The sequence below is a fragment of the Pseudorasbora parva genome, chromosome 1 (assembly GCF_024679245.1).
Source record: "Pseudorasbora parva isolate DD20220531a chromosome 1, ASM2467924v1, whole genome shotgun sequence".
Lineage (NCBI taxonomy): Eukaryota > Metazoa > Chordata > Actinopteri > Cypriniformes > Gobionidae > Pseudorasbora > Pseudorasbora parva.
The window spans coordinates 50,667,753-50,694,509 of NC_090172.1; the positions used below are offsets into that span (position 1 = coordinate 50,667,753).

The window sequence follows — 26,757 nt, forward strand, 5'->3', positions numbered from 1 at the left end:
ATATGAGGAATGCCAAGCCAGCCTCTCTCTTTCTTTCTCTCATTCCATTCAGGAATATTCTGATGTTTGTGAGCTGAAAATGTCTTCAAAGTCAAAAACCACATTATGACTGAATTTTCCCACGGAAATCTGATTAATGAAAAACAGCAAGTTTAGAAATATCATGGGAAATGTGAAACTCTTATAACAAAGCTAAATGCTGAAACCTCTGGGGTTGCTGTCATGTTTCCTTCTTCTTATGTAAACTCAACAAAATGTATATTTAAAATGTATAAATTGCTCAAGTATTTTGTAATAACACTGGTATACATTCATTCAACAATATGTTAAAGATATATTTTAACAGAAGTTTTTTCTCATTAATGTCAGGTCAGGGAAATCTTTAAAATTTAGACAATAGATTAATTACAAATGTTGTTGGAAAAACAATGGTTATATATCGTTGTATGTGGTGCTTGTCAAAATGTCCATCTTTTTTCCTGGACTGATCAAATGTGTTTTAATCTAAAGACTTCTGCATAAATGATTGAAATTAATTTTGTAAACAAATATAAGTTGTTCCTACATATATGAAAAAAATACAGTACATGAACTTCTTTAATATGGTTCACACAGAAAAATAGGGTGTCAAAATTGCACCTTTAGGGGTACAACAGCTTGTCGCTGGGGCAGTACCCTTAAAAGGACAACTTTGTACCTTTTTTACTCCTAAAAAGTGCATATTAGTACCTTTAAGGTACGCATTGGTACTCAAAGGTACTAATATATTTTACGCATTGGTACTCAAAGGTAGCCTACTAATATGCACTTTTTAGGAGTAAAAAAGGTACAAAGTTGTCCTTTTAAGGGTACTGCCCCAGCGACAAGCTGTTGTACCCCTAAAGGTGCAATTTCGACACCCTATTTTTCTGTGTGTTTAAAAGCATCTTATTTTGCACCTAATGAGGGTGGTTGAGTTATGGACAATTCATTAGGCTATTTATAACGTTTTTTATTTGTTTAATATTTGTAAACATATTTTCTTTTTTTATTTCACAGTGTTGATGATTTCATTGATGTCCATGTCCCAGAAAAGAAGCACCATTCTGAATCATCTGCAGCTCAGGCAGCTCATCCAAGGAAAAGCCTCGTGACGTCACCGTCAGCCAGCGGGAGCCGGATATCCGCCATTACCGGGAATATCCCATATTTGGGCATTCTTAGCAGGAGCAATGGCAGCTTACATTGTATGTGAACAGCTAGCTTGACGCTGATTATTGAGTGTTAATGATCGAGTTTTAGACATTTTCTTCCCATGATCGAAACGGATAACGGTTGGATTGAAACGTATAGATTTTTTAAAATGTCAAAAAGCAAATGCTAGTGACTGATCCGTCAAACCACTACCATACCGAAACCACTTAGCACGGCTGTAGCATCCTCGAGACCGTTCGTTTATTTTTTTCCGCTATTCGTAACCCCCCCCGACTCATACCCGGTATCAACCGCTCTCCATGCCCGAGCAAGGCCCGAGAATGAACAGCTTCTCCCTCGGTGAGTTGTGCTGGCTTTTTTGCTGCCCACCCTGTCCGAGTCGCATCGCGGCCAAACTGGCGTTCCTGCCGCCCGAGCCCACGTACTCCGTCCACACGGACGCGAGTGGCGCGACCAGCCTGCATCTCACCGAGCGCGCCGACTGGCAGTACTCGCAGCGCGAGCTAGACGCCGTAGAGGTGCTTGTGACCCGAACCAGCCGCGGAAACCGGGTCGGCTGCATGTTCGTCCGGTGCGCGCCCACTAGCCGCTACACGCTGCTGTTCTCCCACGGGAACGCCGTGGATCTGGGCCAGATGTGCAGCTTCTACATCGGCCTCGGGTCCAGGATCAACTGCAACGTGTTCTCCTATGATTACTCGGGTTATGGGGTCAGTACCGGGAAACCATCCGAGAAGAACTTGTACGCTGATATCGAAGCGGCCTGGCAGGTTCTAAGGAACAAGTGAGTGTTTCTGAACAGGTGCTTCTGTGTTTGAGCGCCATCCTCGATTGTTCTGTGATTGTGTGATGTTTTCATGCACATGTATTTCTAAACACTGCATAATGCTTAGCTTTTTTTCCCTTATGATTTTCATGAATGAATGAAATGTCTGAAACGAGTGAATGTAATTTATTGGCCTTTTTTTGGTGTGTCTTGTAAAGATCTGCATTGATTTTGAGCTCATCCTAGTTCATGAAACGCCATTATATCAGAATAATTATAGACAAACTGGTTATTGGTTGTTGTGAATATCGGTTAAGAAATGTATCATCTTTGCAACTAAAGAAATTAGCATTATTAATAATAGTAATTATGTAGTTTTAGTAATGTCAAGTAAAAATCTGCGGTTAAGTGCAACATGTTCGGCACATGTCTGTCACTTAATAGGCTATACAATTATAATGAGAACATCATTATAATTGTGTGCCTGGGACATTATAAATGGGCTCTAAGAATTATAAAAATTTGGATTCAGATTTATCGGCCAACATATTGGTTAAAGAGTTTGACTAATCAATATCGGCGCATCCCTAGTACCATTATGTATAACACCACTGACCTCCACATAATGTCAGTGGTGTTGTGAACTCTTAAATACTTGACACCTCTTTTAACCAGCCCACTTGAGCTGAGGGATGACATGACTGTTATTGCATAACTACTCAAAAGCATGTCATGTCACTGTCTGTGAGTCTTAAGTTTTGATTACAAAAATGTTTGAAAGTTAAAGTTTGATTGATATTTTTCTTTGGCAGGTGCTGATTCCGATATCTAAAGCAGAGTGGCTGATAAGATGCAAATAAAATACTGTATATCAAAATCCACAGACAAACTGAATACTACTAATTATTTATTAATTTGGGGAAAGTGGAAACCGCTTCTGTTTATATAACACAAGTAGTTATAATAAAGGGAAAAAATGTAGCAGTCAATTCACATCATGTGATATCTGTAAATAATTTTAGTTTTTTTGTTTCAGACACACAGGGAAATAAAGAGTCTGGAGCTGTAGTGCAGCAGAAAAGTCCACTGACTTTATTGTATTTTTTCTCTGCTGAACATTAATTTAATTTGATAAAATGTTTTAAGTGGTGCTGCGAGCATTGCAGTTTTATTGTTAACCATTAGCATTGTGATATAAGCTAAAGTAACTTCTCCGATTCTCTTTTTCTGCTGAAGTTCATAGCGCTTTCCACAGAATTCTGTGGGTGAAAATTTCATGTGAACTTGTTTGATCACTAAAATACTCATAAGGTCATAGTTATCTGCTGTTCTTTCATGCTGATTCAGCCCTTTGGTCAAGAGTTGTTGTTGAGGACTGCAGTTTGGCAGACTAAAGCCAAAATGTATACTTCAGCTTCAAGTGTACGCCGTAACTACATCGTAGACTGTGTCTAGCACCTGTATCCTACGACGTACCCTAACGCGCACCTCTTCAAAAATTTAACAATGCGTCGTGAATTCTACGCAGACCGCAAGTGCTGTGATTGGTCTGCCAGATCCCCTCCCTCAGGGGGGAATACCATGCCCGGGTCAATGTATAAACAACCTGCTGCACCCGACCAACGTTTTCAACTAACCTGCCCGCAACTCAGACCGCAAAAAAAGAAAATATTGTACCCGACCTACTTCCATTTTTTAAAAGTAGTAAATGCTCATCGTAGCGTCAATTTATATATATTTTTAATTTTCTTAACAATTGACCCTTCGCTAAGCCACGCCCGAAAACAGAAACGGGCCAATCGTGGCTTAGTAACCGTATCTAGGCGCGGAAGGTCTGTCAAGTTTTCGAGCGAGGGAATCATGCCGATGCAAACTTGTGCATATGGATTGTGCGTATCTGATACCCATCCTAAAAGTTTGGATGGAGGGTGGAATTTTTTTCCTTCGTCAAACCTATAACCCAAGGTGAGAAATGCCAGGAGTGAATCAAGCAGTGTGCGAGTGAGGCCGCATTCAAAACTAAATATTCACAGGATTAACAAAAGTGTTAGCCTAGAGAGAGAGAGTTTTTTTGACTGATGCAAATTATTACATATGATGCAGTATATAGACTATAAAAGTGACTGTCTTTAGCTTTATTCAATAGTTTTGTATTGTAGTTTTAGACAAATTGTGCAAATTGAGACCATCATAAGGATTGTTGCAGTGGCTGTGTTTATAAAATTAATAAGAGGGAGAGTTTGAGAGAGTGACTTTGTTATAAGGCTGTATTTCAGCAACTGTGGGGTTTTTGATGTATGGCTCAGTTCAGTATCTCTGGTCCAAGGCGTAGATTAGACACACGACATGTTAGCAATAACATTAGCCGGCGTGTTAAATATAAGCGGGAGAATCATTGCAAAGTGTTCAGGCTAACTTAATGTCTATTGTGTTTATTCCATACAATTTATTGATAAGTTGTTTAATTTATAATTATTTGATTATTTTCTAATTTCTCTTACCCTGCTGTGCATGAACATACTTATTAGGAGGCTGCTGATTGTGCTGGGACTATAGACTTTAGCTTAAATTTTAATGAAATTATTCTCTAATAGGTTGCATAGTATGTCATGGATATATCCTGTGAATGCATACTGCAGTCCCTTTTGTCTTGTTCTCTTATATTTCATCTGTTTGCCAAAAATGACTTATTCTTTCCTCAAAAAATGACTTATTCTTTCCTCAATCCTTGGAAATGTCTGACACCGGCACATAGACGTTCCAGACGGAAAGCTTGACAGGCGTAGCAACAGTAACTAAGGAGGGTGGGGCTTAGCGAAGGGTCAGTTAAGATGCTGCATTTGATTATCCAGTCTAATCCAAGTGTGTGTCTCTCCTCCAACTTTCCCAACAAAAGTCCTGCCCCCCTTTCCGAAAATACATTAAACTGACATTACTAAGTTATATGTGTTTAAAAGTAGCCTATTAAAATGGCATTGCTCAGTTCAGCGTGTTAGGAAATTGCCAATCGAGCATTTTGTCCCGTGTCAGGAATGGGTTTAAAATGGTTGTAAGGTGCGCGCTGTGTAGAAATAATATTGAATCCACCGTCCCTGGGTTGAGACGGTTTCTTCCTGCCTCATGACACGGCCTGCAGAGCTGAATGTGCGCTCACTGACTGCTCTTGATGCTGAAACGCAGAGGATCCTCCATGTCAATGTATTTCATAGTAAATTGTGTCTAGAACTATTTAAATCACAATGGTTTTATTGGCATCTTTATCTCAAATGAACCGACCGGCCGTGACCCGAATATCATTAAAAATATTTTTGGATGACTCAACCGTGGGTGACCGCAGGCATTTTGGATCAACCCGCACGTCACTGGTAAATACACGACGGCGTGGACAACCGATTAGAGTGGAAATGAAAATGGTGCTGTAGCCCATGGAGTAGAGGCTACTAGGGCTGTGTATTGCCAAGACTCTGGCGATACAATACGTATCACGATACAGGGGTTACGATACGATATATTGCAATATATTGCGATATTGTAAGAGAGGCAATATATTGGGATATTTCTTTTTTGTGTTTTTGTTTTTTATAATTTAAAAGAATAAAGAACACAACCATAAGCCTAAAACACGAGAAAAAGTATTTTATTTAATTAATACAGTATAATTTATATCACTAATCATATGCAATGTGCCATCTAAGTTAAGGGAAATGTAAAGTTACTGCAGGATTCTTTATGTGTATATGTTTTAAAAGTTCACAGTATAGCAGTGGCTATTTAACAACAGGAAGTGCAGTCCATTTCATGACTGAATGACTGTTTGTTTTATATTTAACACAGCAGCCCCTATCACATAGAACGCGTTTTTGCAGCGAGAAGCCTTTTTTGAATGGATTTCGGTTGGCAGAGAGCGTTATGCGCGCTGCTTATGCGCCCTGGGCGCCTCGCGTTTTTGAAGGAGCGCTCCGAGGCATGAAGTTGAAAAAAAGTCAACTCTGAGCGGAAAAGCATGCAACATCATCGCGCTTATTTTCTGTTGTCCAATCGAATGAATGAAGCGGCAGGCCTTCCGTTGTGTTGACCGTTACATTGATTTGACTGGCAGTACAGGTGATTCGGGGGTTGCCTAGAAACATTAAAGCGCACTGCTCATTTTTGAATGAGAAAACGCCGACCAAAAAAGGGAGTGCAGTGCGCCTCGCGTTTTCGAACCTGAAAAACGTGTTCTGTGTGATCGGACCCTAAAGCTGTTTTCTATAAAGCAGTCTATTGTATAAAGTGCTATTTCAAGTAACATTACTGAACTGCAGAGCTGGTGCATCCATATCCACATCGCTATTATCTTTCGTTCTCCTGCCACCGCTGTCAGTTTTGGTGTATGTTTATTTTGTTACTGAGAGGAAAATGTGCAGGACATTCTATCGAAATGCTTCTCAGCAGCGCGGGTGATGTCAGGATGTTAAGCGAGCTCTCTGTTTCAATGTGTTTCCCGAGTATTAGATTATAACTTGGCCTATTTTGCAAACAAAATGATTCTTGTCGATTTCCTTAGTGGCTTCTTTTTAGCTGAAGCCAAAATGAGTCCACACTTCAGCTCTGTATACTGCAGGAGCGGAATAATTCTATCGTCTTGAGAGCTGGGTTTGCTAATGTAAACCATAGACAGTAAAAGAAATGGACCGAGCGTTCCCATTGACGTCAACGGCGAAAGAATGAAGTCAACCTAGGGGCACTCACTTCCTGATGGCTGAGCGAACTGCGCAGGCTCAGACTGAGCTTGACGACGTAGATGTGACGTGAGCCTCCTGTCTGACAGCTGTGAGTCTTCTAGTAGATGTGGAAAGTGAAAGCTGAATCACGTTGTTTAAATATTTTCTCCCGTTGCTTTTGGCTCACTATGGGCTTCTCCCCATTTTTCCCCCTTGACTTTATCAGACTAGTCTCCAGGACAGGTCTCCACGTCCCCCCGACTGTCTCATAGACAGTAACAGATTGCCTGCGAGCGTCTCCTCAGGTCTATACGGTAATTTCTCAACTGTGCGACAGAGTCGCGTTGGTTATGACGCAATCGTTAGCCTATTTTTACAAAAACAGCTTCTGCGGGGCGATAGTGTAAGATACAAGGTAATGGAGCCTTTTATACATTGTCGTGTTTCTTTAGAAATAAACAATGGACAAATGGAGTCTTTAAACGTCTCAGATGTAAAGTTATTCACTGTCAAAGTGACTCAAAAATGAATGGGAGTCAATGGGATGCTAACAGCAGGTTATGGCTTGGTTAGCAATGGCAGCCCCTAGGGGTGGAACGCTTTCCGAGCGCTAGATTACCCCCTTGATGTAAACTAGTGATGCACGCACTTTTACTCTGCGCTTCTCCGGCTCCGCGTCAGTTATACGTTCTGAGATAGCACTGCCATCTAGCGGTTGGGTGTTATACAGTCTATGGTTTAAACCGAACACAAAGCCACGAATCTTGGATGTAAATAAATAAATATATAAATATCGATACAGCGTTTTTGAGAATCGATACAGTATCGCCAAACATAATATCGCGATATTCACGTGTATCGATATTTTCTTACACCCCTAGAGGCTACGGCGCAGGTCTTACGCAGAATAAATCAGCATTAACTGCAAACATTGGCAAAACGTATAATTGAATCAGTCTAATCAACATCTGACCTCACGTTTTGCTCCATGGATGGTGTTTTAACCGTATTTTCTCCTAAACACACAGAATAGCTTTCTTTCAGAGGTTAAACAAAATGCCTATAGAGACTAATGATTTATAATTCTCTAACAAACTCATTAAATAGTTGTTTTTGGCTGATTAAAGACAAATTCATAAGGTGCCTTGTCATTAATAATATATAACGGGGCATGTTTACACTGGAGAGTGTAAATGTCTGTAATTATTTTTGAAGTAGGAACATTATCATTTGTTCGCACATCTGGCAGTGGAGACCAGTTGAATACAAATTTTCGATTGCTTGGTTTGTTGCGCTGTAGGCAGCATTTTAAGGCATCATATGCACACTTGTTTTGTCCACATTCTTTGGTATCATCACAAGCAATTCTAGAATGCACTGTGCTCAGTGGAAAAATAAATCCAAGATTTGGGCATTGCCAAAACACAAACAAACAAAGCCTAAATATTGTTTACACAGTGCTAATGTTTAATATGGAAAAAACTGGATTTTACTCCAAAATGTTTTTGAACTATGCTTTATTTGGGGGCATTGTTAGTCTAAGTTTTAAGTCCAATCTCTCATGAGAATTTATATTTGCGTGACACGGCCTCTTAAAGGGGGCAGAAACACTCATATCTCAGAAAAGTCTTTGGTTTTATTGTATTTATAAAAGGAAGACAGGCTGCCGCTGTACCGAGACTTTCCGGAAAAAAAACGAGTGGTTGGAGGCGTATTGTGTGGGCGGAGCTTAAGAATGACTAGCGCGCAGCTACAGCACAAGAGCTTCTGAAAGCTGAAATCGTCATGCGTGGAAAATAAAAACGTTACCCTAAATAAACCATGGCTATAAATCAGATTCAACTAATACAGATATGATCCAGAATCAGATCCGGAGGCTGAAATAAATTGAACAGGAGAAGCAACAACAGCAGGACGTCCGTCTCTGTGGTATGTACTGTATTTAGTGGTTTGTCAACGTTTACGTTTGTTAACTTGTGGTTTGTGAGGACATGATTTGGTTTATGGACTATTGTATGCGACTAAACCTTAGCAGTAGCAAGCAAAACGGTTTTGCACGTCAGACTGTTATAGTGTTACATTGAAAAACAATGGAGTAGCGCAATTGAATGTGCTTTGTGTGAACGTCCCCTAGGTTTATGTTTGGGGTGGTTTTACAATAAACAAACAGACAGCTATAGTGGTCAGCTAAACAAATGTATTTAAACACACACCATAAGTTACTTCGCATGCTTCATTGATAAATTAACTATACAATGGTTTTGTTTACTGATGTTTACTCACGCGACGATAGCCAACAGCATAGACATTTGAAGCAGTTTTTTCCTCACCGCCTGTTTCCAAAGCACGATCGTGAACCTTTATCGTCACCGCCCCATCAAAAACACACTTCTTTGGTGATGTTGATTTGGTGAAGTCCTGAGACAGCAGTGAGAGCAGTGTTTATGGGCGCCGTGCATTTGCTCTCCCTCTAGTCATGCACGCACCCTTCCGGGAGAAGAGCCCGTACAGCCCATACAAGGACATTCCGACCCGTTGACGTCAAGCGGACACGTACTCTAAAAACTCTGCGAAACTTGTGAGAAACCGGAAGGAGTATTTTTGACACTGAAATACTCAATCAAACGTCCAACTTATTTTTTTTTGGTCCATGTTTAGGATGGGAATCCAAGTCTTTAACAGTGTAAAAAGCTCAGTATTCATGAAACAGCATTTCACCCCCTTTAAAGTTATTTGGAAGTCAATGTGCTAACCTTTAAAATTTATGTGGATCATCACTTACAGCAACTGTAGCTGCCAAAAAAGGTGCTAGTTTGCCAATCAAACTTTCCAGGAAACCTTTAGAAAGTTAAGTATTTTAATTGTAACTGCAAGGAAGCTAAAATGCTGCTTCATAGTAAAAAATCAATAACAGTATTTCCTCAAATAAAAGCCTGTAGTCAATTAAACGCCGGGCCTCTGATAGTGGCCGGGGGCGTGGTCAGCACGAACAAATAAAGGCCGGTCTTAAATAAAGGCTGGGGGAAAAGGTGTGGATAATCTCCTAAATGCCGGTAATTTAATGTGCATTCAAGTTCATCGTAATGTGTTCAGTAGGGTTGTGCCGTGACGGCTGACCGACATCACGCTGGAGTGCAAGCATTCTGATGCCACGCGTTCCGATGCGAGTCTTGCCAGTGCGACACACACACAGTAATCATGGTCTCTTCTATAGTTAACCTAAAAACTTTACAGGGATTGCTTTGTAAATTAAATTGAGAATATAACGGATGATCGATAAATGATATTTGTCCACTTAACAATCATTTTAAATTGAAAATGGTTTACATAAAGCAATTATATTTCAAACAGATGGAATTAGAAATACACGCTTGCCCCTAATAAAAGCCTGCTCCAAATAAAAGCCGGTTCCCATCGGCAGTTCAGGTAAATAAAGGCCCCGGTCTTTATTTGAGGAATTACGGTATTTATAGTCAGATTCATAGTATGTTCCTCTTTCTCCTGTAAATGCTCATGCTTAAAACGCATTTTACCAAGAACAGAAGTAGCATTCTATTTTTAGGTTTCGCCTTTGTTCTTCAGTGATGATCAGTCTTCCTGTAGTTTCTTTACGTTTTTACTCAGCAGATCAATGTCCCAAGTGTTGGGCAATAGTTGAGTGTTGTCTTTTTTCTCTGAGTAAAGTCTAGTACACAAATGCATTATCTTGGATGCAAATGTACTTATGCTGCATTATGAATTGCAGTCTGAAATGATTGTATAGCTTTAAATGTTTGCAAGTACACATGCTTGTTTTTTCCATTTGCCTCCCTTTAATGGCTGCACTCGCTGAACTTCATAATTACTGTACTCTGTGCTGTAGTGCTTCAGTTTGACTCATTTTAACCTTCCACTACGCTTCCAGCCCTACCCTGAAATTGATCTTGTGTTGTACTGTCTGTTGAAAGTGTCTGATAATCTGACACTAGGGCTATGTGTTGTTTTTAACTAGTCAACAAACGATGGAAAGACATGATTTGAGTAATATTCTCTTTAACCATCTGGTTAAAAATGTTTTCCAAGTTCACCACGCCTGAAGTGCTCAAATGGTGTAAATGTAAAACAAAGGTCAAGGCAATTCAGATAAAAAAAGTTCCCTTTCCACTGCCCACGTAAACATAGATGTATCGTTTGCTGCCTCTCATATCCCACAATCCTGTTAGTTCCATTTGGTGACCGCTGAGCTAAAAAGATATATGGTGTTGGAAAGTTGCAGCTGCTGGTCAATTTGTGTGTAAATTGTAGGGATGCACCGATCCAATACTCAGGATCGGTATCGGCTCCGATCCGCCATTATTCGATTCAAATCCAATACTGTGCTTATAATATTCTGTTATTGTTAAGGCCAAGTGCCCCACAAAAGGCACAAAAACATTATAAAGCATCATCAACGATTTGTGCACTATATTATGTGTTCTGAAGCCATTCCATAGTTTAATGTGAGGTACAGATGAATATTAAAAATAGAAAATTTGAACATATTTTTAAAAATAGCAAAATTTGTTAGCAAAAGTTTCACTGCATCACAAATAAGACACAATTACCCGATGTGCTTTCAAAGTCTTTAACTAATATTTGAATAAAGGTTGTCGATTCTCTAAAATGTTCATTGTATTAACTTAAATTTTTAATTTCAATGAACTCAATTTTAAGGTAACCAGGTAATTTATTTTTTAAATAAATTTTGAAAGTGTAGATCGAATGCATGGTCTTTATTAAAACTGTATTTAAAGGGGCAGCCTCATGAAATCATTTAAATGTGAAAGTAAGTCTTTTAGGTTTTTAGAATACTGAAAAAAAGCATGTTTAGAACGCTGCAAAACAAGCGTTTCCTCCAACTCTCCTTGATGGCCAAATCGTCCACGACGCGCTGCTCTCGCCGGAGCTCACCACCGCAGTTACACTAACCAATCAGACCTCAGTTACCGCCCAAAATGTCGCAATAACCAATCAGAAAAATAGACAAATATATTTTTTAAAGTCAGGGCATTCATCGTTTTCATGATCTATCATAGCTGTCATCTTTGAATATTTTAGTACTCGACCATTTCATCCCTACAGCGCTGACATCTTGCGCAGATTTGCGACCGAGTCCACAAAGTAGTGACCTCGGAAACCGGAGTCTGCGCAGTAGAGAGCAGGAGCTGCGATATCCCGCCTACACTCTTGTCCCACAGAACATTATGTTGTGCATTATGTTATGGAAATGCAGAAATTAAAGCTAAAGCTCCAACCTTCTCCTGAAAATTCCCCCAAAAAGTCTGTTAGTGCATCTGTGACTACACTCAGACAAGCTGTCAATCATGACGTCAAACACCCCTTTTTATAGCATGAAATAACTAACTAAAACTAAACTTATTTAAAGAATAATCACTTGAGATTAAATAATTGTGATTTAAAAACTGCCTAATTTGATTGTTTAGTTTGTTGTGCAGTGGTGCGGCTCTACTTTGAGGCAACAAGTCAGCTGCCTACGGTTTGGGATGCAGCTACTGAATCCTTCAACTGATTCGTTCAAAACTGCTGAATCGTTCAGGAATGATGTAATTGTTTTTTATGAAACTGTGATTCACCTTGTGTTCAAAAACGGATTCATTCAAAAATGATACGAAACCAGCTCTCTTGCTCGTGTCACATTGTCAAACTATCAGGAGTATTTTTGCCTGTATATCTTGAAATTTCCAAACCTGTCTAGTAGGCAAACCGAAACCCGGTGCTATATAACTTGTATGTCCCGGACAGAATTAGAACGCAGATTTCGGTTCCTCATTTCGGTGCCGCCCACTTAATTTTAAACGTGCTTCCGCGCTTTGTCTGGCGCTGAGACAGACACGCTCAGCGATCTTCATGTATCACAACTATTCCATGTTTTTAACCACATCATGTTTATTTTAGGTTCCAGACATTTAAATGCACATAAATACTAGCCAAAAATACACACTAATGTCTATGCAAGCGGCAATAACAATCCTTTCTGACAGTTATAATTTGACTGTTTTATTCATATCAGATACACATTATGTAAGTTACTATATAGTTTACCCTTTTCTTCTCCCAGTTCACTGGACACTTTCGTGATTTCGTGAGATGTGGATAAATTTACGTGATGTAAATCCGACAGATCCGATTCTCTGAGGTACCAACTATGCGCCTGTCAGGCATTATAGATCAACTAACATGATCACTATAAGGTTATTTTAAATGACAAAACACGTTCACTTACACATATTTGAAATTCAGAATATCAAAGTTCCTGTATAGTAACAAGTTTGTGAATATTTTGAATTAAAAAGAAAAAACGAAATAAAACCGATAAGGCTGTGATGCAGCGCTATTGTGGCTGCTGTGTGTCTTGTGAGAAGGATGACGCATCACCATGAAAAGATTAAGGCAATGCGTTCTAAAATATTTAGCCAGAGACAGAGAATATGGTCATGTTTCTGCAAAATAATGTTCAACTGAAGCTGGTTTGTAGGATACCAATAATACAGACTACTTTGCCGTTATTATTGCTGTGACTGTTATTTAGTGTTAAAATAATATTGTAGTTGGGTTAGGTGGCTTAGGTTTTACTGTGAATTTAAGTAAATTGTGTTTTGTCAATTTAAAAAATAAAAAGAATTTTAAAAATTCAATAAAAAGCCATTGTTTATTGTCATCCACTGTCGTTTTGTGGCTGTTTTTTAAAGTATCGGTTTTGGTACCGGTACCGTTTAATGTCAAAACCCAAATAATACCCAACCCTACTGACTGGAGAGCAATACATGAATTTATAATGTTAAAATCACTTTATAATATTTGATAAGAACCAAGAGCAAAGTCACTATGTTGGTGATTGGAATTGCATTCATCTGAATCGTCTTCACAAAGATGTTCCAACAAACTGTTACAGTTCCAGAAGTGATCAAATGAGCAACACATTCTTATATATATATATATATAAAAGTGATGTTGCTTGTGATGCTTAAGCATCTTTAAAAAATAAAAAGTCAGACCCTTTCTCCTGATAAACTGCAGCACAAACAATGATGTGCAAGTTGCAACTTTCTAATTGCAAATTAGTTATAGAGCGTGTTTCACATCAGCGGTTAATTCGGTGCGCCGTCATGTGGTTGGATTAATTTCTTCTCTTAACTGTTATTATTACCATATTCTCAACATGTCTAAAATTGTAATTGACTAACATTTTTGTAAAAAAAAATATAAATAACCCAGCCTTATCTGACTGGTAAGTTAACGGTTGAGTCTGTTTTATGTTTGCTAGCATATCAGTAGGAAGAAATGGCATTTTTTTGTAGATTCCGCAGGATGTGCAAACATTTGCCATAGATGTTAATGTCATGTTTATTTGCTGATGCAAAGATCGTAATCGCACTGAACTGTATTTCAGAGTTGACAGAGTAATTTAAAATGCATTGGATTGTGAAATGAGTTTAATATTAGGTGAATGCCAGAAACAACAGTCATATGTCTCTCAGTGCTTCTGTTCTAGGAAGCCAGCAAAACGTAATTGTATAAACTTGGCCTTAGTGGTAATTGTGACATTTTGAAATTGTTTTATCAGTTCTCTAATGCTATTGGATAGAACTTTTTAAAAACAAGTTTTTTTTGTGGGGAAATGTAATTGGTAAGAAAGCCATTAGTCCAATCGCTTGGAGTAATTTTCCACCATCAACAAGTCGCATGATTTGCCTTTCAACTGTGCGGTACAAGATGCACAGTGTTTTGCTAATTTTACGTTTTTAATATTTTGCTGTTATAGTGATGCTTGGCCTTAAAATTATTTAACAATTGACATCCTCCATTACGGATATGAGTTTAAAGTTCAATAATCTGAAGTTGAACTGTTATTTTGTATTCAATGCAAAGACAGAATCCTTCAAACTCATTTGAATAAATTAAAACTCATTAAACGAAGAACCTAGCTCTCAGTACATTTTAATGCAAATCTGTTTTAAGTATTACCATATCAGCACCTGACACCTTTTTGAGGCCATTTGCTCCATCCAAACATTTGCCGGATTTATCCGGGGTGTTTGCTCGCTCAAGTAAGATAATGCACAAAGGATTTGACTTTTTAATGTGTCATTTACCTCCTCTGTGCTTCCTCCTGGGGTTTTTGGCCTGTATTTGGCCCATTGTGCACAGTCCTTTTTTGTTTATGGAACATAATGCATTTCATAAGGCATTTCAAATAGGCAGAATTACTTGGACAGTCCAGAGGAAAATCCTTTTTGTGTCTTTTTTTGAATGCCATGGTCTGTTGGGAGTATTTTCTCCAGTTTTAGTATGGTGAGCTGAGCAGTTTCTGGAACTATAACTCTGCTTCATACCATGAATCTGTTGTAGTTTTTTTTTTTTTAATGGTCTAGAAATGATAGAAGTAACTTGATGTCCTATATTCATTCAGTCAGCAGTGTTTCAGTCTTACGACCCTCTTCAGGCGATATTGTCTGTATTCACCTGCTTGCTATTGTCTAGGTGTGTACGGGGGTTTATACAAGTATTAAATTAACTTCAGAGGTTTTCTGAGGGGAAAAAGTCCATCAATTAAACTTTCTTAAAGTCATCAGAAAAAAGGAAGAAAACGTTCCCCATAACGGTTTTAAAACTTAAAGTGTTCATTAAATTCAGCCTGACAGTGCAGGTTTCACTGTAGCACTCCCAGTGTCTTTCCCCATTCTCAGTGTGAATTATTTACAGTGCTCCTAATGAACCAGACAGCGCTGATGCGAACTGTTGGATGGCATATTCTGATGCCAGGGATACGGTTGATTCTAGTGCTAAACTTGAAATTAAAGGTGCCTTAGAATGATTTAAAACAATATGTTAAATTGTTCTCTATCTACATAGAGGGTATGTGGCTTATTTAAGGGCAAAATGTGTATACCGTTTTACAGGTCCATTTACAACCCTATAAATGGTCCCTAGGATTGTCTGTTTTTGCCTTATTTGGAAGGGTCATGAATATTAATGTTGAGCTCTGCTCTGATTGGCTTATTTCAGCAGCTCACAGCAGTTCCGTAAAGCGGCTTGTGAGTCCTGACAGAACACAGACCGACTGAATGACACTTTAAGCAGAACATCTCAAGCAGGGTCTGTCTTCGCACACCAGAAGCGTGTCTGACGCGCCGCCCGCTGCTGTATTTACAGGGAAGCCATACTCCATGTTAAATAATATATTGCCAACAGCAAAGACAAATAATAATTCGATTAAAATATTTCCAAACCAAATTCTGAGGTAAACATTTGTCTTAATTTATTCATTATGTCACTTACTATTAACCTACGGGTTTTACATTTTCCCGGGATAACGTTACATGTTTAAACGTGATCAAAGCCTGTCAATATCTGCGAATTATTAATTGTAGGCCTAGTACAATAAATGTTAACAGATTATTTAATAACGTAAACAAGGTCGTGTTACTCGATGCTCATGCATCTTGTCTGTGTGAGACTCGTGTAGGAATCAAAACAGCAAAACTACTGTATATGTAACTTCAATATTGTCATAGAAAGTAGTTCCAAACAAAGCCACACCAGAGCATGTGTGCTTCTTCGAGCAACAGTGTTTCTTTAGTGAAAAACTCAGTTATAAATAAATAAATGATTTAATTATCTATTTATTCATGAATCAGAAGCTGTCCTCTATACATGTGTTGCAATAAAATAAAATAAATAACTAAACGAACAGAACACGATTAGACTCAATATTTTGACTCCTCTGCAGAAAAACACTTAGGCCTACCTCTAACTCCCGCTGTAATCTGACCATTACTGGCCACGTCTAGTGCGTTTTGATAGACTTTTTGATAGTCGCTTCAAAAATGACCGCGCTCATCTCCTGCTCATCTCATGCTTGTTGTTATGTCTGTCATGCATGCGTCTCCTAGCAACCAGGCGCTTGTTTCAGTTTGTGTTCCAGACGTTTTTAAAGTCTGGTAGTGTATGATGCCTAGCTTTTCTCTGTAACCATTTACAAAATAGGCAAGTGTATGATGCCTAGTGTTTTTGAAATCTGTTCAGATTTAAAAAATCGTGTAGTGTATTCCAGCCTTTAAGCAGAACATCTGAAATGGAGATTGCTAAAATGCAGCTTACTTGTTTATTGGTGATCATCCGCACGAAAGAGAGAGAGCTTGCGTGCATATGGTTGCCAGATTGGACATGTTTAGGTAAAACACCGGATAGTATACATGTTCTTTTCACAGAAAAGCTCTGTTTGGGGGCTTTGAATTACTGAATTACTGAAACCAAAACCAGTAATGACTCGTCTCTTTTCATAAACAATATTGCATGTTAATGTAACGTTAGTCACAATGTAGGCTACGCAGCTACTGTGATGTACTCTGAAATACAAGCATGCAAAAACATCATACTTAAGTCCTAAAAAATATAAATATATATTTTTACTAGGGCTGTGTATTGCCAAGAATCTGACGATACAATACGTATCACGATACAGGGGTTACGATACGAAATATTGTAATATGTTGCGATATTGTAAGAGAGGCAATAAATTGCGATATTTCGTTTTTCTTTTTTCTCTTTTTTTTAATAATTTAAAAGAATAAAGAACACAACCATATGCCTATAACACGATACAAAGTATTTGATTTAATTAATACAGTATAATTTATATCACTAATCACTATTTTGTGCAATCTGAGTAAAGTAAAATATAAAGTGACTGCAGGATTCTTTGTGTATATGTTTTAAAGGTTCACAATATAGCAGTGGCTATTTAACAACAGAAAGTGCAGTCCATTGCATGACTGAATTTGTTTGTATTTTCGCGAATTTGTTCGCGAATTTGTTCGCGAATTTTGTTCATGACTCTTTGTTTTATATTTAATACAGTTAAGCTTTTTTCTATAAACAGTCTATTGTATAAAGTGCTATTTCAAGTAACATTACTGAACTGCAGAGCTGGTGCATCCATATCCACATCGCTATTATCTTTCGTTCTCCTGCCACCGCTGTCAGTTTTGGTGTGTGTTTTTGTTACTGAGAGGAAAGCGTGCAGTACATTCTATCGAAACGCTTCTCAGCAGCGCGGGTGACATCAGGATGTTAAGCGAGCTCTGTTTCAATGTGTTTCCCGAGTATTAGATTTTAACTTGGCCTATTTTGCAAAAAAAAAAAAAGATTCTTGTCGATTTCCTTAGTGGCTTCTTTTTAGCTGAAGCCAAAATGAGTCCACACTTCAGCTCTGTATATTGCAGGAGCGGAATAATTCTATCGTCTTGAGAGCTGGGTTTGCTAATGCAAACACTAACGCACTTTTACCTTGCGTTTCTCCGGCTCCGCGTCAGTTATACGTTCTGAGATAACACTGCCATCTAGCGGGCCAAATGTTGGGGGCAGGAATATAAATGATCCCCAACGCTTGCGTCACGGTTGGCCTTATGTTGAGAATCACTCATTTTCCGTGGTGTTTTTGATTCACCAGATTTACAGAAGAAGTAGGAGGCAATGGTGTTTGAGACTCACAGTATGTGATGTCCATGTACTGAACTCTTATTATTTCAATATGGCAAGGTTAATTCAATTGTTAATTCTAGGGCACCTTTAAAAGGTAAGAAAAGTTGGGGAATTTTCACTCTTAGAAGAAAAGGTTCCATATAGAACCATAAAAGGTTCTATCGGCGCTACTTAGTTGGAACCCCTAAAAGGTTCACTGCAAAAAATGCGTTTCTTACTTAGTATTTTTGTCTTGTTTCTAGTCCAAACATCTAAACATTCTTAAAACAAGAAGTATTTAATAGACAAGCAAAAGTAATTATCTTATTTTGGGAAAAAATAACTCAATATTAAGAGAGTTTTTGCTAAGATTTTTCTTTGAAAAGAAATGCATTTTTTTTGCAGTGTTCTATATAGAACCCTTTTTAAGTGCCCAAAGTGTTCTTTCTTGTCATTATTGAACCCTTTTAGCATAAAAGGGTCTTTGTAGTATACTCAACTATACTTCTATATATAACCTTTTAAGGGTTCCAAATATGTAGCACCGATAGAACCTTTTCTTCTAAGAGTGAACATTGCCACATTTTTCACTTTTGTAGCATATTTAGTTAAGATTTCTTGCATCAAAACCATAATTTAGCTTATCTGATTAGTTTCCACCATACACACACTACTTTTTTTCTATTTGTATTACCTCTGTCTGTGTAATATTGTTCATCAAAATTGGCCGAGCGGCTGAATTCTAGTTAATGCATCAAACTATTATTTAAAAAAGCACTAGAAATATTTTTTTCACGTATCCATTTTAATCTTGTTTTCTTGTTTTGCGTCTCATGCAGTCCTTAGGCAGTGGTTTATGTACTCTTTGCAGACTTTCTCTAGTTTGTGATGGGACAAATTGCTGCAACTTGAGGCTTTCAGTGGAAATGCGATCGTTGCCTTAGTTATGGCACTTCCACACTTGTGCATATTTTATTCAGCTTTGCTGCTGTTGTAGCCCTCAGAGCTTGGGAGGATGAAACGAGTCTAAAAGGTTTTACAGGAATACGCAACTGCACTAATCTGTCACGATTGCTTTGTATGCTCTTATGTCTGAATACAGTATTCTTACTAGAAAAGAACATGGTGTTGCATAGATAAAGTGAGCAGATTAGCTAGGCGAGTCTGCTGTTATTATTGTACATCCTTGTGTTAAGGACGCAGAGTGTTCGATCAAGCTTTTCCTGGAGCCATATGCAAATAAAACAGTATTTTTCCACCTAATAATTTTATTATGCTCCTATCGATCCATTCTAAAAAACTGATTCATATCTTCAATAAAAATTACCTTCAAGGTTGTTTCTGCTGCTCATGTTGAAACTGTATTTGTTGTAAGACACATTGCATGTTACACATTGCAGTTTCTTTTTATTGCAAAATGTTATATTTTAGGAAGCTTTGTAAAGCTTTGTAGTCGACTGTATTTTTGCTCACTCTTGCATCTAGTCTCTTTAAATTCCCTGTTCCTCTTTCACTAGCCTGTGTTTGTCCTGCTTTTAAAGGCAGAACTTCCTCTGTAATTACTGTACTGTGTTCACTGGTCCCTCAGTTTGACTCTCTTTTAACCTTCCTCTTTGCTGACAGCTCTGCCCTGAAAATGATGTGCATGGCTGATCAATGGTGCACTATTGGACAGATAGATTTTTACACTTGAATTCTGGGATATTTTTGGGCCATTTAGCAGTCTGGAACGAACCTTTTTCTGTCCCAGCCTGCATCTAAAGAGGCTTATAGTTTAGTGGGGTAGCAGCAGTAATTAAAGTTTACATTAGAATCAGATCATTTTAGGGTTCGCTGTGTGCCATCTTTAGTACAAATGATTGTTACAATTAAAGTCTTCAATATTAATATCAATTATATTTTTGTTTTCTGAAGGAAATGTCTGAGTGTTTTGCCAATGCAGAACTCTGCCACAATGCCAAGATGTTGAGTAGAGTGTTACTTTGCGGTTGATAAGGTGTTCTGGCTAGTTGCTTATTGGCAATACTCTGTTCTCGTCTCTATGCCTCTCCTTTCATTGTCAGCAAATAGAAAATCATAACCCTGATATCTTAGAACAGTACTAACAGGGCTCAACGCTAAGGATTTTTTCCCCTACTCAATTTTACTGGCCCCACCACAAAAAAAGTTATAAATTATTAAAATAAAACAGGCCTAGTTATTGTTTTAGGCCTATAATCTTGAGGTCATGACACCAAAAACCACAAGCCTAACTCATACAAATGTCACACATTGTAAAAGACCAGTAAAGTGTAATAAAATAAGAAAAATATAATATGCTTAATGGCACAAGTGCAATAGAAATAAACATACAAATGCCAGGAATAAACAGTGTTTTAGGTAGAGAAATTGAATAATCAAACATTGCATAGTCTTTACTGTATACAGATTTTGTATTAATACTTATTAATGTTATTAAGTCAAGTGTAGTCTCCCCCCCCCCCTGGCTTTTGTGTTAAAATTTGCAATAAAACAGATAGCAACAGGTTTATAGGCTACTGTCACTTTAAGATCTGTGCGGATTCCTAATACCGTTTATTTCTCTGCTATTTCCATTCACTTAAGACATGACTGACTGTTTACCAGAATATTATCCAATAATGGCATTTTGACAATTTTATGCCGATTAATGCGCAACATTACATGAAAGAGTTCTAATCATTGTGCACAGGCGGCTTTCTGGGCGTTCTCCGTATGTGTGCTTGCCTTGCACAAACATTTTCAAACAGGACGCGAGTACTGAATTTAGTTCCCTTTCGCATCTACTTGGAATAATCAAATTGGCAAGGAACTTGCAACATGCTTAAAAAAAACACGTGTAAATGATAAACTTTCGTGGCGATGCAGCACTAGCAGAGTTTACGCTGCCCCAGGCCATCAGGCAGTTCTTAGTGTCGAGCCTGGACTAACACACCTCTTCCCCATCAACCACATGATTATGAAGTATCATTCATGTCTTAAGTTACCTTTTTGGGGGTTGGGGATTTCAGATCCCCAAGTATGAGCAGTAGTAAACCTGATTTCATTCTTGTATATCCAGGAGTGAATGATTTAGTATTTGGTTGGCACTTCAGAGTGTTTACTGGAATCAAATCTCTTCTTGTTTGCAATCCAATCTGTCTGCCGTTTCTGTGGAGACCCTGCCCTGTCTATCACTTTAGTCAATGGATCAGGATTTTCCCAGACAGCCTCTCCTCTAATGTCCCTAAAGAGTAGGTAGGTGTGTGCCCATTCATTGCGTGCCATTTTTCCAGGCCTGCCAGTTAATCTCATTTCAGAGCGACATCCTTTCATAATTCCCATGAGGACTGCAGGAGGATGGACAGCATTTTTTTAAATCAGAGAACGTTCACAGGTACGATTTATCGGATGAGCTTGAGCCTGAGACTTACATGGTCCATGGCTCCCCATCCCTCTTTCCCATTTAAGATTAAGGTTTTTCTCCCTTTGTACACAGGACATGGGGCTTCTACTGGTAAACTGTGTACAGCAAAGCAGTAAATCCCAAATGATAAGAGAGGAGCAGCAGGTCACTAGAGCCTCCAAATAAAATGGCAGTAAACTTACAAGAGTAGTTTCAGTGGTGTGACAGCCTTGGATTGTTTTGCACCAACCAAATAGAAAAGGAGAAATGGGCTTCTATTAAATTACTTTGAGCTCAAGGCAGCACCCCACTCGATGACTCCAAACAACTCAATTTTAGTAGGGGAAGTCCTACTGACTTTTCTGACATCTTGCCCTCATCTGTTGGTGGTCGATCATGCTCTCAGATTCAAAATCAAATTGAGGTGAATGGACTAAGCTGTTGTCTTAAAGGGGGGGTGAAACACTCAGTTTCATTCAATCTCATGTCAATCTTGAGTACCTATAGAGTATTTTTGCATCCTTCATATCTCCGAAAAGTCTTTCGATTTATTATATTTGTAAAAGAAATATGGGCTGTACCGAGTCTTTCCGGAAAAAAACGAGCGCCTGGAGGCGTATCGTGTGGGCGGAGCTAAAGAATGACGAGTGCGCAAAGCGGTGACGTCCTCAAGCGTGGAGAAACCCATGGCTATCTCAGCTAATACAGATAATGATCCACAATCAAATCTGAGGGAGAAATAGAAACAGCAACAGCAGGACGTCCGTCTCTGTGGTATGTACTGTATTTAGAGGCCTTGTCAATATTTGTGTATTTACTCTGTTTATGAGGACATGATTCGGTTTATGGACTATTGTATGCGACCAAACCTTAGTAGCAAGCAAAACGGTTTTGCACGTCAGAGTAGTATAATGTTATAAGTTACATAGAACAGCAATGGAGTCCGTTAGCGCATTTGAATGACGAAGCACGCGATCGTGTCGTTTACCGATGTTTACTCACGCGACGATAAGCAACAGCACAGACATTTGAAGCAGATTTACTCACCGGCTGCTTCCAAAGCAGGACCGAACCTTTATCGCTGAGACGGCTCCGTCAAAAACACACTTCTTGGAGTGTGGAGATCCACTTTGCGATGCGACTGAAGCGTTTCTGCGTTCAAATCGGTTCAAATGGAGCGCTGCCTTCCCGGAATGCTGTGCTGAAGCGTTGAAGTCGCTTAATGTCAAAGTGGAGGAATGAAGTGGAGCGCGGCGCGGACTATAACCGACAGAAGTGTTCACGGACGACTGGATCTGCAGCTGAGAGTGTTTACGGCCATGCATTTCCTCTCTTCCTCTAGTGATGCGGGCGCACCCTACCGGGAGAAGAGCCCGTACGGCCCAAACATGGACCTTCCGTTCTATTAACGTCAAGTAGACCCATACTCGAAAAAAAACTCTCAGAAACTTGTGAGAAACCAGAAGGAGTATTTTTGACACAGAAATACTCTATCAAACGTCCAACATTAATTTTTGAAACTTTGTCTATGTTTAGGATGGGTATCCTAAGTCTTTAACAGTGTAAAAAGCTCAGTATGCATGAAACAGCATTTCACCCCCCCTTTAAATGTTTCTTTGTGTCCTCTCAACATAAGAACAGGATTACCACACAAACAGTAATATACTGAAATTTGGATGCAGTTCGTGAAGTTGTTCTATTCTGTTAAAAGAGTAGTTGTCTCAAAAATTAAAATTATCTGGAAAAAATGGCATTTGGGGGTAAAATAGTTATTTCGGCAAAGTTGCTTGCTAAAATACACATTCCTGTCCAAAGTGATATTTGGACAGAAATCTTATCATTTGTTACAGGAAAATTCCTAAAAAAAAAAATCTATGGAATGTGGATGACACCTGGCGCCGATTTTTGGTACAGCGGCTAAACAAAATCTCATGGGAACTTACATTTTTGTGATAACATCTTAAAATTTGGAACACAACTTGGTTAGACATATAGCTTTGATTTTAAAGTAATTGTAGAGTAAACTTTTTTTGTAAAATGTTTTGTATAATATACATTTTTTACTAGAGTATTTTTTACTTACAGTAAATATAAACTTGCATAACTTTTTCATACTTCAAACAAGACCAGACTTAGGTCTGTATTCCAAAGCATTCTTGAATTACAGTCATTTAAGTTTTGATTGTGCATTTTCTTGTCTATTTTCAAAATGGGTGCGTGACACCACAAGATAATTTAACTTCTTATTCTATGACATAAAACATCAGTAAGATTCCACTTGTGATTTTAAGCTTTTATGTGTCTTGGTAAAAAGGTTCTAACAAGGGGATAAATGGAACTACAGCTGTCTTAGATGCCATCACGAGAGTAAACTTATCTACTCGGTAGTCTGCTCTCACAACCTCTTTGAATGGGGGAATCCTAGAATCTCAAACAACTTGGCAAACTCACAATTAAATAACATCTAAAATCAGCAACAAACTTTAACATTAACTAGCCCATAAATGTTGTTTCATGTTATCAAATAGCATAAAAAAAGCTTTTTGCAGTCGTAAGTGCGAGTCTCAGGTTTCATCCAAAGCTTCTAACAGCAGCTGCAGTGATGCAATGACTTTACCAATCAGCGATTGGCTGATTTACTTGGTCGGACTATTACGCCATATTGTGCTTTGCAATTTCACCCATTCATAAGTAATAGGTGTGAACTGTCTTTTGATATCTTTATCTTTATCCGGCATTTGCTGAGGGAAACATTTAGACCAGATCCAAGAAGGACAGTAGATTATCAGTTCATCAGTGTGAGAAGCAGCTCAGTGGTCTGAAAGCCCTCGAGAGGCCACCACAGACTACTTTCAAGCTAGTCGGATGTTGTGTTTTGAGTCAGCAGGGCTATTAACTGCTCACCCGTTGAGATGTGTTGCTTATGACTGAGAAATGGCTAGTAGGAAGCTGGCATATTACATTTGAGATATGGGATGAGAGCTGAGAAAGGAAGCAAGTGTATTCTGTAGTGAAGCTTGGACACATTTTTATCTGCCAAGGGTTTGTGAGACAGACAGCAACCATAAAATCTGGCGCGTCCTCCTGTGCTTTTCACATCTATGCAGTTTTTACCACAGTTCAACTCTCTTCACTGAACCTTTTATATTTTCTTCCTTCACTTCTTGTACTCCTTCCCAGTTCTGTGAATGTTGCTGCATGCTAACTAACTACACCTGCAGGCTCAGGCTGGTGTGTCTGATATATTGTTGTCCGGATGTGGGAATAAAACTGTTGAGACCCTGAGGTCAGGAAAACCTTCAGCTTGGATTTGATTCAGCTCTGATTGGGCCTTGTGTGTCTGCTGTAGATTTTCAGTTCTGACTCTTGGACAAAACTAGGACACAACTTCTGTTTATGCTCTTTATTATGTAAGAATTTACACCGAAGTGAATCTCAGTTAGCTTGTGACTGATATTTTGGTGGTTGTAATACTGAAGCATTGGTTTTTAACCTTGTTTACTCAAAGGCCCTTTGTTGTCCAACACAATATTCAAATGCCCCCCGCAGGGTAACGTGTTAAGTATTTTCTGCTGTACTTATGAGAAACTATGTTGCTATAGAAGAATATATGGACCCACTTTATATTGTGATCTTAAGTAATATGTACTAACATTTTAATTAATCATTTGACACAATGCACTTATTGTGTACATGTATTTACATTGTACTTACATTAAAAAAAATACCTGCATGTAATTACGTCTGAAATTAATTTCTGTAGTTACATTTGTAATTACACGGTTGGCACCTCCCTTACACCTAACTCTACACTTAAACTCATATCACCACACCTGTGCCTAACTCTACCTATATCCCACCTCAATATCAGCAAAGGTGTTTTGCAATACAATTTGAACACAGTAAGTACATTGTACTTATTTTTTGATGCAAGTACATGGTACTTAAGGCCACCTAATATAATGTGGGGCAGAATATATTTATCTTGGATTCATTTTGTGATTTCAGAGCTATGTTTAATCGTAAGTTATTGAGGTGGAAATAGTAGGACTGCCCCCTAATTGTCAACTAATGGTTAGTCGACTAGTCGAGGATTAGTTGCCCAAAAATTATATTAGTCAGTTAGTTGCAGAAAAAAATAAACTCTCCGTGAGGCAGATCATTAATGGTGGGTCTTTGCAGTAATTCCTAATCTGGATGCCAGCCGAACTCAGCCACGCCCACAACATTTGAGCTTTGGCAGTTCGGTCTGGACTTGATGGCGTCCCAAAAAAAATGGAGTTTACGGGGTAAAATGTTATTTTGGCGAGGTTGCCTGCTATTTGCATTCCTGGGTCTAAACATCACATTATTGAGAGCGCTTCAACCCGCAGACATGGAGCGGAAACAACCTGCGGAAAAACAGCAGACTTGGCAACGGTGCAGACAACTAACGTTATACGTCGCTCTGTTGCTCTGATTGGTTGTAGGTCTATCCAATTGAGATCTTTCCTGGTTTGGATGAAACACACCCCATAATTACAACCCAATGGAGCAGTATCAGACTCATGTTCTGACTAGAATTGAGTATGACGACGTAAGGCTAAGTAATTACAGTATGTAGGACAGAAAAATCCAAACGTTTTCCTATCACCCATCTACCTCAAATATGGCTTATCTTTTGAAACATGCAAGTAGCAGCTTTACATGACCGCTTGCTCTAACGTTAACTTAGATATGTGTGCTAGACACTTATCCAAGTGTTTGTGCGGTGTTTTGAAGCTAAAGTATATCGCACTTACTGCATGATATGTTGGCATCTTGGTCTCTGTAACTTTGTGTGCATCGAAAAATTTGAACTTTCCTCACAGACATGAGAAATACATCTGATCTTTCGAAAACTTGAAATGTTATGAATTTAAAGGCTCATTATTAAGTTTTATGTGGCTTATTAAAGTAAAATGAACGACTACTACTCGACTAGAAAAATCTTTAGTCAAGTAAAGGCCTAGAAAAAAGTTTCAGTTTGCATCTTGACACGGGTTTGGAACGACAATTTTTATTTTTGACTACCCTTATGTTGAGCACAACTGCATTTCTTTTTCCTTCTGCTGAGAACAAAATATAATGTTTTTACTAATGTGGTTTGAACCTCAACATTATTCAAAATATCATATTTTTTTACTTTTGTTGTATAGACAAAATCCTCT

The 26,757-nt window shown here is 38.5% G+C and overlaps 1 protein-coding gene across 1 annotated transcript in view; it reads left to right on the forward strand.

Moving 5' to 3' along the window:
* The first annotated feature begins 1,102 nt into the window (after positions 1 to 1,102).
* Positions 1,103 to 26,757, forward strand: part of abhd17c (abhydrolase domain containing 17C, depalmitoylase) — a 56,586-nt gene continuing 30,931 nt past the window's right edge. The window contains exon 1 of the mRNA XM_067451914.1: positions 1,103 to 1,978. Within this exon, the coding sequence (XP_067308015.1) occupies positions 1,494 to 1,978 (485 nt within the window). The 5' untranslated portion in view covers positions 1,103 to 1,493. The remainder of the gene's footprint in view (positions 1,979 to 26,757) is intronic.